This window comes from Opisthocomus hoazin, chromosome 9, assembly GCF_030867145.1.
Source record: "Opisthocomus hoazin isolate bOpiHoa1 chromosome 9, bOpiHoa1.hap1, whole genome shotgun sequence".
In the NCBI taxonomy this organism is placed as follows: domain Eukaryota; kingdom Metazoa; phylum Chordata; class Aves; order Opisthocomiformes; family Opisthocomidae; genus Opisthocomus; species Opisthocomus hoazin.
The window spans coordinates 10,510,564-10,522,819 of record NC_134422.1 but is presented as its reverse complement, the minus strand read 5'-3'; the positions used below and the strand labels follow the sequence as shown (position 1 = coordinate 10,522,819).

The 12,256-nt window shown below is 43.3% G+C and overlaps 1 protein-coding gene across 1 annotated transcript in view; it reads left to right on the top strand.

Moving 5' to 3' along the window:
- Positions 1–2,081: 2,081 nt before the first annotated feature.
- The window catches only part of CCDC93 (CCC complex scaffolding subunit CCDC93), a 51,594-nt gene continuing 41,419 nt past the window's right edge, over positions 2,082–12,256 (top strand). The window contains exons 1-5 of the mRNA XM_075431198.1: positions 2,082–2,328; positions 3,378–3,491; positions 5,212–5,306; positions 7,865–7,976; positions 11,712–11,810. Coding sequence (XP_075287313.1) covers positions 2,287–2,328; positions 3,378–3,491; positions 5,212–5,306; positions 7,865–7,976; positions 11,712–11,810 — 462 coding nt within the window. The 5' untranslated portion in view covers positions 2,082–2,286. The remainder of the gene's footprint in view (positions 2,329–3,377; positions 3,492–5,211; positions 5,307–7,864; positions 7,977–11,711; positions 11,811–12,256) is intronic.

Here is a 12,256-nt window from a genome sequence, read left to right as displayed (position 1 = left end):
AAGAACCCATTACATTTCTGTAAGTATACCATTTTAAGCCAGCTTTGTGATTTTGGGTGCTAGTTGCATGAGTTTTAAAGTGCCTAGGAGTTAATTAGCCCTGTGGCCCTCCTTCCCTTTACTGTGCTTTAAAGAGCCTAAGAAACAGTTACAGTTTTCCAGGGCAAGTTTGATCCCTGCCTTGTCTGATGGTCAGTTACTACTTACGCCCCTAGTTTATACTGCCTTTGGCTTTTTATTTATCCTTTTTCTTTAACGTATTTGAAAAGGAAATTTATGACTGTATGATGGCTCAGGAAGCTTTTTTCCAAGTCGATGTTCCTTTCGAGTAGTTATCTTACAACCTGCGGTGGCGGCTGCATCTGAAGGTCACGTACATCCCTCCCTAACACTCCTCTGTTTCAACCCTTCTTCTTGTCCCTGCTTTTTGTTTGCTTGTTTCAGTCTCCCTCTCCATGACAATCAAATTAGAGCCATACAGTTCTCTACAAGGAGAAGGCAGACAGAAAGCAGAAAGCCTGTGTTGCTCTGGTGAGCATGTTCGCCTCTGGGGCTCCATAACAGCTTTCTGCAACTCTAATTAAGACGTGGCCTGTGGTTACACCAGTGAGTCTGGCATATTTTTGCTTTTATTATTATTGTTTCGGTCACTCTGCCACGGCAGCAGTCGGTATGGCCCGGCTCGTCTGTGCTCTACTGCCCTGCAGCGGGTGGAGACACAGCTCTCACATGGCTTTTCTTCTTCCTTCTCTCTCAGGGACAGAAGTCTCCAGTTGCAGCCTAATGCCGTTTGGTGATTATAATGCTCCAAGTATGGTGAAGAGCCTAGAAACCGAATGCTCGGGGTAGGCTTGAAAAGAGACAACTGGTATTTCCCCAGTTCAAGAAAGATGAGGAGCAACTGGAGAGAGTCCAGCAGAGGGCTATGAGGATGATGAGGGGACTGGAGCATCTCTCCTGGGAGGAAAGGCTGAGGGAGCTGGGCTTGTTCAGCCGGGAGAAGGCTGCGAGGGGACCTTATAAATGCTTATAAATATCTCAAGGGTGGGTGTCAGGAGGACGGGGCCAAACTCTTTTCAGTGGTGCCCAGCAACAGGACAAGGGGCAACGGGCACAAACTGAAACAGAGGAAGTTCCGTCTGAACATGAGGAAGAACATCTTCCCTCTGAGGGTGACGGAGCCCTGGAACAGGCTGCCCAGGGAGGTTGTGGAGTCTCCTTCTCTGGAGATATTCAAGACCTGCCTGGACAAGGTCCTGTGCAGCCTGCTGTAGGTGACCCTGCTTCGGCAGGAGGGTTGGACTAGATGACCCACAGAGGTCCCTTCCAACCCCCACCATTCTGTGATTCTGTGAAGCTGTCATCAACAAGGACGGCTACCCTGCCTCCAGGCCGTGGAGTATTTACTACACCAGGCTTTTATCACGCAGTAAATCCTTGGTCATCGGTGTGGTTTTATTCACGAGTCTGAAGCGTGGCGGAGCTGCAGCGGCCGTTAGCAACCGACCCGGTGTCAGGTCACAGCTCTCCAGCCCCCGGCCCTGCCACTGCACCCCGGGGCCTGCCCGGAGGTGGCGGGCGTGGGACGGGGGCGCAGGCTCGGGCACAGGCCCTGCGGCTGGGGGCTTAGCCCCAGGCCCCACGGAGGCGGGGGCAGCGCCGGGCTCAGGGGGTGCAAGGAGCCGGAAAAACAATTCAACGGCCCTGAGGTGTGAGGGCACCGAACGCGAGCGAGCGGCCGCTGAGGGAGCGCCCGCGCCCCGCGGGGCCGGAGAGGCCGTGGGGCTCCCCTCGGGTCACGGAGCGCTCGGTAACTCGTTCCCCCGCGCAGGCGAGAGGCCTCGGGTCCCCTCGCGTCTGAGGGAGAAAGAAGGAAAGAGAGAAGAGCGGACACCCGTAAGACAGAGGGGAAGCGCCCGGGCCCCGCGGGTGCGGGCGGGGAGCAGCCGGGCTGTGCGTGGTCCCGCCGCGGCCCTGGGCACCGCCAGGGCACCGGCGGGCGGGGAGGGCGGGCCGGCGCTCCGGCGGTTGCGCTCCATGCCGTCAGTCACATGAGCCGCCGGGGAGCCGCGCAGCCCCCGCCCTCCTTCCCCCGCACCCCTTTGGCCGTGAATGGCACGGCCCGGATGCGCTTGTACGCAAGGAGGGTGCGGGCGAACCATTGAGCGGGGGCGGGGGAACCCGGCAGCGGACGGCTGGGAACACCCCTTCGCCCGGGCGTTGCGGCGGGGGGAGCGGACGTGACAGGCTGAGCGCCTGGGCGCAGGCTGCTGGAGACGGAGGGCGATGGTCGTCCCCCGGGGACAGGAGTACCAGGCCCCCCAGGAGGTACCGTAGCGGCGGCTCTCTCAGCCCCCCCCCCCCCCCCAACCCGCCCCGGGCAGAGCGGCGCTGGCGAGGCGCGGCCGCCCGCTCGCTCTTCCTCCGGCCCCGCTGCGCTGGCTTCTCCCTGCCTGCTCCTTCCCCTCCTGCCTCCCGGCGGGCCGGGGCGCCGCGCTGGGGCTGAGCCGGGGGCCGGCGGCTCACCGCGCTACGGCCGGCCTGGCCCCGCGCTCTCCCCCCCCCGCCGCCCCTGAGGCGGGGTCCCTCGGCGGGGAGGCCCCGCCGGCCACCGCCCGCGCACCGTTCCCTTTCCCCGTCCCCCGCGCTCGCCAGGCTTTTCAAGTGTCCGTGGGAGGGAGAGGAGCGGAGGAGGCTGCCGGAGGGAGGTGGGGAGGGCGCGTAGCTGGGTGCCCGCGGCCGCCGAAGGGGGGACCTGAAGCCCCGCTGGCCGCCGCCGCGGCCTGGGTGCGAGGCGTGGGGGCCCTCCGTGCCTCGGGTGAATCCCGGGGCTGCGGGGCTTCACAGGCTGCGGGGGCAAAAAGCGCTCTCGGAAGGGTGAAGCTATCCCGGCTGCCCGTCGGAGTTCGCTTTTTGTTGCTGCCGTGCTTTGGAGTTTGCCCAGCGTTGCGTTGCCCCAAAGAGTGGAATTCCGCATGAATTTCTGCTGCTGGTTTTGTAAAAAGATTGTAGAAGCATTGATGTGGGGTGCAGGAGGTTGCGAACGCTGACATTGAAAGAAATGTGCAAAATGGAACATAGATTAACTGTCTTACGGCAACAGGAGCGATCTGCCTGGCTGGAGGCAAGCAGTGGACCCGGAGTCTGAACGGAGAAAGCAGATTAAAGTATTTAACTGGGTGAAAAAGATATTGTGTTAAATGCATGTAGAAATGCGTTACCTATTCCTTTAATGTCTTTCAAATTAACAGACAAGTTGCTGCTGGAAGGCAGGGTTTTCCCTGATACGTGGTCTACGTTGAGATAAAGTTTGGAAAATGTTCATTTGATGAATGAAAGAGAAGCACTGAATTAGCGCTGTGTTGTTCGTTTGTCAGGTTGAAACAAGGGAAGATGAGGAACAAAACGTCAAGCTGACTGAAATTTTGGAACTGTTGGTGGCTGCTGGGTATTTTCGAGCAAGAATCAAGGGCTTATCACCCTTTGACAAGGTGAGACAAATGCAATATATTTTTAAAAACCTTTTTTAAGTATATGAGGATTACATATTTTTTGCTAGTTAGTTCAGCAGTTCTAGGTAACTTCAAAAAAAAAAAAAAAGACACTTGCAACACATGAGGCTTTCCTATGTAAATAATTCTGCAAATAACCCAGTTTCAGACAGACAGTAGCTCCTCAGCCTTGAAAAATGGTTTTCTGCAGCAAGGCCTGTTTTAAAGAAGACGATTGGATGTAAGCTAATTGGTGGTGTGCTTTTTTGTGGGTGCTATGGCCGAAGTTAGAGTTGTATGCAGGGAATTTTGCCTCTCAACTACAGTTAGAATGCTACAAAGACTTGACGCTTGGAGATCTCATGGTAATTTTAAGAAGTATTCATTAATGAGAAATGAGGAAGTATTTGTCTTGTGTAAGAATGGAACAGTTAGCCTAGTGCGATTATTTTTGTGCTGTTTTTATCTATCTTTAAAATGTCATGTGTGTTAACCTTTCATTGTCCTAGACAGGAAGTGTGTGATACTGACAGTGAGCAAAGTTCAGTTTGAAAAGAGACTCCTGAATTGTTTTAGTGCTGAGTCTGTGAGAAATTCCTGAACCAAGGTTTGAAAACACAAAACTACGCCAGTCTTGAAATGGACTCTTCTGTTTTCTGCTGTTTCTTTGGTCATAGCAGAGCCCTACTTTGCAAGACAATTTTAGTTTCTTCGAACTGCGTGGTGTTACTGACCTTGGCTGCTCAGGAGGCTGTGCACGCAGACACAAAGTAGTTTCAAGGAGACCGCCTTAGGACACAATATTGTTGCGTTTATGTGTAGAAGTGGATGCATTAGGTTTATACTCGCCTAAATACAATTGCAAAGTTTCATGACAATTCATTTATTGTCACTTCATGACAATGCCCAACCTTTACAATAAGGAGCGTTGCTGTAGAAAATGATCTAGCTGCTAGTATAGAAGGGATACTGATTCTCTTTCAGATGGGAATGTGAGAAGGTAGTTTAGAAAACCTCATATAGAACACCCTAATTTACTCTGTGATGTTAGTTATTCCACATTTTAATCCCTTTTTTTCCTGTTCTTTGCCTTTGCATACATTTAGGTTATCTTGCATATGTTTATGCAAGGTTATCTTTAAATATGTACGTAATTTATGTAAAATTGATGAAATGGCTCAGGAGTTTAAATGTGCCCAAGTATCTATAGGAATAGGGCCTGAAATAGAGATTTCTGCTGAGCTGGGGATTTCCATCACTGTGTTGATACTGTACCTAACACTTGGTGTTGTGCATGTCCGCAAGCAAGAATATTAGTAGCAAAGGTATATGTAAAGATAAATAGATGAATACAGAAATTATGGTCCTGGATAAAATTCTGATACGGTCACTGTTTAAAGATCATGACATTTAACATACTGTTGTGTTTCATCTGCTGGGTTTTTTTTAATGAGAGCTGTTTCAAAACTAATTTGTAAAGCTAAGAGAGGAATTTAGAATGTCACTAACTGCTGTTTTTTTTGTCTCCTTGTATATGTGTATTGTATGTAGAAGTTGGTATAAGTGATATCTATATGTATTTCAGTCTCTATATAACAATACTGAGGATGGAGAAAATACTAAGCTGTAGTTTCTAAAATAAATAAAGCCTTTAAGATGTATTTGGTTTTACGTCTTCAAATTGAAATGGAACTAATCATGCTGTTGCTCCTTTTGCTAGGTGGTAGGCGGCATGACGTGGTGCATCACTACATGCAACTTTGATATCGATGTTGATTTGTTGTTTCAAGAAAACTCTACTATTGGTCAAAAAATGTAAGTTGATTAATTGGCAAGTGTGGTATTTTTTTTTCTTCTTAGACAAGAAGCAGTGAGTGGGGGAGTTACCTGGCATTTGCTTGTTTATAAGAAAGACTTTTAGTCTAAGTTTCCTGCTTTTCAAGACCACCCATTTACAAAACATTGCACTGGTTTCTGGGTTTCTCAGACTGCAGTTCCATAAACTCTAAAACCAGAAAGAAGCTTATTCCAAAAAAGACAGTGCTGTTCCCCTGTGGGCTGCCATGTGCTTATATCCCTGTTAAGCAGTGAAAGCATTTATGTGGCTCCACATCAAACTGGATTAGGAACTGATCCAGATTAAAACCTACCAAAAAGGAAAAAAAAAAGGAAAATAGTTTTATCATTAATCAGTTCCTGGATCCAGTTCTCTATGCAGCTGCACAGATGCTTGTGCTGGCACACGAGGATGATGCAGAGGCCAAAACAAAGGGCAGAGGGAGACCACGCTGCTGGAAACTGGAGTGCAACATTAGAAGACCTTTCTTGAGTTCTCTGTGTCTGCAGTTTTGCAGTGTAAATAACCTCTGATTCTCATTTGTGGTTCTGGATTGGAATTGTAGGCATCAGCAAACGGAATTTAAAGCATGACACTGTTGCTGAAACAGTAACCTGCCCCGTAGTGAGGAGGAGGGAGATTTGCCTCCCGATAGTGACCCAGTGAGACCATTTTGATTTGATTCATTTCTTATGAATGGAATTTGCTCATAAGACAGCTAATTCCTGTGTTAGGGACGTTGCAGAAGTTGTTTATGCTGAGAAAGGGAACACATTCTAAACTACGTTACTTCTTTATGCATTTCTGTGATAAAAGAGCCATAATTAAAATTTGCAGGAAGTAACAACAGCCTGTTGAGTTACAGTCGCATGAAGAGACTTGTTTGCTCAATGTATGTGAAAAGATCATTTGTGCTGTTTTCTTGAAAGTCGTTTAGCATGGGTAAGACTGTAACACATTTAACAATAAAGATTTTGGCTGTTGCCATTAAATGTGGAGACACATCATCATAGATAACTAACTATATAAAGCATTGTGAAGTGTAGAGAATTAAGTAGAGACTAGGAACAAAGATGGTGGTGGTAGTTTTTATAATTACCGTCTTTGTTATCCTAAAGCAGTGCAGGACAGGGAACAGTTAAGTTGTTCTGAAAATGTTCTGCTATCTTTCCAGATGACTGGATGCAAAACTGGCAAAACAAAACCCAGGCTCCTCTCCCAAAACAGCAACAATGATTTATTTGTATATCTAAAGTGTTCAGAGTCACACAAGCATAGGCTGTTGTGATGTCCATGCAATGTTTATGTTGGTGGTGGCTCAGTGCTTCTGTGATGTTCTCAAGATAAGGAAAAGTTAACCTGTGTTTTCTCAGTATTACTCTGAAGACATTTTAATGGTGTTCCGTTATTTAATTGCTGGGTTGAAGTCAACGTGAAAACACATTAGGAGAGGCTCTTGCGTCTATTGGATAAATAACTTAAAAAAAAAAAATTGCAGTTGTTTTGATTGTGCTGAGAGACGCTGCTATTTTCATGCTGTAGAATATTAGTATGGTGCCATAGGGAATACTGCCTTATAAGAATTATGTCAAAGTTTTCACTTCTTTTAAGCAGTGTAACTTTTCAGGCTCTGTTCCCATACTTTGATCTCTGTCATCTATCTCTTCCTCCCCCTCTGTTCTTCCATAACATCAGTTGCCCATTTGGGCGGTACTGAATATCACTGCCATTACTGGACCATTTAATTGTTTTCCTTCATGGAAAAACAGTTTTCGTTTTCCCAGTGCAGTGTTCATCCTCTGTGCTGACATGTGCTTTAAAAATGTGCTTGACAGCATTGGCAGCAAAAAAATACCTTGCCTAAAGTCAGGTATTCAGTGGAAGCAGGATTACATTCTTGTAGATGAATCCCTTGTGTTAGGGTAATGCTTTCCCTTTACCAGGTTTTACCTGAGCTGTAGAACAAGGTGGTTGCCAGCAAATTCAGTTTTACTCACTTCAAAACCATGTGAAGCATGCTGTGTATTTAGCTTTTAGCTGTAACGTGTATTTAAATTCATAAAGTTTCAGTAGTAATGTCGAGGTGTTTTTCGGGAGTTCTGCTAAACAAATTTTTAAGTCTTTACATTTTATTCTGGACTTTCTTTCAGTGCATATCTTTTACCTAGTATAACTAGTTTTTCTTCATGTATGCAGATATTATACACCTACAAACACCTTTGCATTTTATCTGACAAGGGTATTTCATCTGACCAGATGTGCAGATCTTAAAATTTTGTGTGTAATACCATAAATGAAATCACAAACTAGGACCCTGCGAGAGGGGTTTAATCACCTCTTCACAGACTAACAATATATAAAGTACAATGTAAAAGCAATTTTGTAAATGAAACTTTGGTTACTTTTCACAGCTGTATACAACGGAAGCCACTAGAGGGAACCTTTTAACTACTAACTGTGTTTGCAAAAATAATTTGTAATTTGCAAAAGAAAATTGTAGCATATATACATGTGTGTTTTTGTTGTTTTATAACAGTGCCTTAACTGAAAAAATTGTGTCAGTATTACCAAAAATGAAGTGTCCTCATCGTTTGGAACCACATCAGATCCAGGGACTGGATTTCATTCATATATTTCCTGTTGTACAGGTAATAATTTTGTGATGAATTGATACTTTGCTGAAAAAGGCCATAAAACTTGCATAAAATTTTTAAAATACCTGTATTATTGTTTGACTCTTTATTTAAGTTGGAAATTAATAATAACAGAGAAGTATTTTAAATGAATGTTTTTAAAGAATTGAGTAACATTATGGATGATAGAGTTCTTAGGCATTGTTTGATCCACATTTAAGAAAAACATGAAACAAACTTTAAATTCTTTGAAATGGAGTCAGATTCTGCCTTTTGTGGCATTTGTCTGCTCAGACTAAAGTTTAAGCTTGTTTTGGAATCTGATAATTTGAAATAGAATAAATATCTTACAGTCTCTGTTGAAGCTTATGGAGTAAGTTATGCAATCAAAAGGATATGAATAAGTCAAGAGCCAGTTGGGGTTGTTTCTTTAAGCATAATTCATTCTTCATTCCTGTCACTTAAAAACTGTATGGGTGGAAGAATAAATTGCTCTGACGTACAACCCTGTTACTGTGTATTTGTTGAGCCCCTCTAACTGACCATGTGCATGGTCGTAGTTCTCCATTTTATTAAGGTTTAAGCTAACATGTGGTGCATTCCAGTTACACGTGGTAATGAGAATCCTTGGTACATTGTTACAATTTTTTGATTTTTACTTTCATCTGCACACAGAAATGTATCTTTGATAAATAGGGAATATGAAGACTGTTAAGTAAGCTTCTTTTTCATTTAGTATCTCCTTACCTCCTGCCTGTGAAAGAATTTAGCAAGTAAGAGTTTAATCTAAATTCCAGGTTGTAGAAAGTGGGGAAAAGGCTCCTGAGGAAAACCACGCTTAACTGCACCCCCCGCATAAAGTTGTGTAGTGTGCTACTGTTACACGGCCTTCAAGCTGTGCTCGTGCTGCCAGAGGTGGAAAGTTTGTGTCTTGTTAATGTGACTTTTCACTTCTGAACTTCTATTTTCCTGTGGGGGGAAAAAAAAATCCCAACCCAGGTTAATTTCTTGCCCTGGTCGCTTGATGATAACGATGATGATAGTGAATGGTTATGTTTATCACATATAAGACTTCTCTCATAGGAAAAAATAATTTCTTTGCTAAATTGAGAACATGAACTCCTGCTGTAAAAACTATAGTGTTAGGTATTCTTTTCTCTGACCTGCTTTATCCAAAATCCTGATTTGGTATATTATCTCTGGAAAGGAGAAACATTAATTCTAAGCAGGGAGGAAGCTGTCTTCTAGATTTCTCCAAGAGCAGTGATTCTTAGTATTAGTAGCTGGCCAGTAGGTGGTATATCTAATCCATATATGGTGAAGAAGTCTTTCTTGATGAGCTTAGTTTTTTGTATGTAGAGAATCTTTTTTAGAAATTGTGGCTTTCTGTCAGGTTTTCTGAGCTGGCTCACTGCCGTAGACTGTAGCAGAACTTAAAAAAAAAACACCAAACCACAACAAACCAAAAAAAACCCTAAAAAAAAAATCCAGTGGGCAGAAACGGTGCTGTTCTACCTAGTAAATTCTACGTAATTTCACAGAGAAAAGTATGTTCACCATCTTGTGTTGAGATGTGCTTTCTAATTAATAATCTGCATTTTCATCTCTCTTGTTGTCATCATCTTCCCCTCACTTTCCAGGGGTTCATGGTTATAGCACAGAAAACTGTTGCAGGTTCAAACTTGAATCCCAAGATTTATCTGATCTCTTCTGTGACCTCACGCACAGGCTGTCAACAGCCCACAAGATTTATCTTCTACAACATTATTTAAAATGTATTTCAATCTTTTGTGGCTTTTTGTGTGGTCTTATAAATGTCAGAAGAAGTCTTTTTTCTTATATGGGCATGTGGTTCTTCTTGAACACTTTATAGGCTTGAAGATATGTCTTTCCATGGTGGAGCTGTAATTTTTGAAACCAGTAAGTTATCTACAGTAGGAAATTTTGGAAGAAATGCATATAACCTAGCTGTAGGAAATTTTGGAAGAAATGCATATAACCTAGCTGTATGGCTTCTACCTGAGGTACAGCCAGGATTAATGATATGAGGTCGTGTTCCAAGTGGTGTCTTCTGTCAGAGTATAATGGGCTAATGATATGAGACAGGCTTAGTGTTGGGTCCTGGCCCTGAGGGCCCAGAGCATTTTCTGTTAAATTTCGGATTGCTTCAAATTCCAGCAGAGCTCCAGCCCATCTCCTCACACTTGGACTGATAGAGTTGGGTGCTGTAAGCAGTTCAAGCTTGCTTTGTAGAAGGATGACCATACCATAGCCCACGAACTGTATAAAAGCCACCTGGACTATCTGTTTGTTTTAAAGTATGCTCCCAAGGGCTTCTTTGGAGTAGACAGAGATGAACCTGTATGCATGTGGAGTATAATCACATTTTTGTGTACGTGCTGTAAATTCAGCGCTTCCTAGAACTAAGGAATATATTATTTATTCCATATTGCCTGCTCAGTAGAAGGACAACTTCGATAGCTCTTAGAGTTCTGAGTTTTTTGAACATAATATAGGATATATGTTGTGTGGGCTGATACAGCTGAGCTCTTGGTCTGGTGAGTTGAGGTGTGCTGGCTATTCCATGGTACAGATGAAAACAAAAAGCCAGAAAATTAACATTCCTGTGTTTTGTGAACTACTGCTGTGTATTTTTCTATATTATGTATTATTCTGTATTTTCATAACATAATGTTATTAATGTTTATCAAGTAAGAACAATGGATATTATAGATAATATAAATAGTGTGATGGAATGTACTTTGATAAAACGTATTTTTAGCTGAAGTAGTAGACTTATTCTGCTAGGATGCAGGGTTTATGCAACTCAGATTTCTGGGAGGGCTCCTTAGGGTTTTTTTTTGCGGGGGCAAGGGATGTATTCCCCCCCCCCCCCCCCCCCTTAAAGGTGCAAGCTAAAAGAATAATGTTTAAAGTGGCCCACATCCATTTCTGTTCCACAGATGTTCTTCATTTTTCTTTTTGGACTGATTTTATTGAAGATACAAATATTTGGATTACAGAAATTCATTTGGCAAAATTCTAATGAACTTTCCTTATGCTTGTGAAGATTTCATATGTTTCTGTTTATAAATGAATTTGTCAACTAAGGATTCCTAATAGTTGAAATTTGCAATAGAATTTTCTTTCCATATTTAATGTAAGAAATTAATTAGAATGTAAAAGCTATTCAGTAAGTGAGAAGTTACAGTGCAAGCTAAGTAAAAGGGAAATCATGCCACCAAATAACTAATTTTGCAATATGCTATTTACAAATAATTCAGAAAAGTGTTTTTTTGGGATACCAGGCTCTGCTCCAAGGAGCTTATAAGGGAAGGCATTTTGATCTGCTTTGGACTATTGAATCCCACTGAAGTGTGAACAGTATGCCTCACTGAGGTTTGTATGGTTCAATATAGTTCAGCAGGATGAAGAATACTTAGGTTTTTATATGTAAAACTTTGATTATAAGAAAAGCCATGTGGTTTCTTAGCTTCTGCATTAACTGATTGCTCTACAGAGCTTTTCAGTACATAGAAGAGCAAACATGAAGTTTATGTAATAGCTAGTGCTGAATCCTTTTGTTAGGAGTAGGTCCCTGGGTTACCATGTTTACAAATAAATGTTCTTGTTTGTCTGCTTGAAATGTGCTTTTAGCTTTTGAAATGTATTAAAAATAGTTATGCAGTAATTTAGTGTCTGCTGCTGTTATTCTTCCCTTTCCACTGATTCAGACTTTTTTTTTTTTAGTGGCTGGTGAAGCGTGCAATAGAAACAAGGGAAGAAATGGGAGACTATATCCGTTCTTACTCTATATCACAGTTTCAAAAAACTCATCGACTACCAGAGGTAAGATCAAGCCAGTTCTTGTTTCTGTTATGTCAGATGCTCAGTGCGGTACCAGCTTCACAGCTCTGAAATCAGCGCAACATACCAGAGTTTCCTTTGCTGTCATTTTGTTAATCGGTCCTAGATGAATCCATGTACAAATTCAGCTGGGAAAAAAACCTGAAACATTATTATGACAGAGTTCCTAGATACTGGTTAACTTTTGCTTAATAGTTGCCTTAGTTTTTCTGCAATATTTGGTACTTCTGTGTCAGTTTGGCCTGCCAGGTAGATTGCTGCTGGTGCGTGTAGAGGTCTGTGCAGTGTATCCAGGCTAAGTGTGGGACTGGAGCTACATTGCCTGAAATGTGTTCAAAAACACCCGGCGTGCTGTGGAGAAGCTGCGCTAGCAGAATGAGAATTGGTATGCTGTTAATGCTCTGTAACTTGGGTTTTGCTTTAGAGTG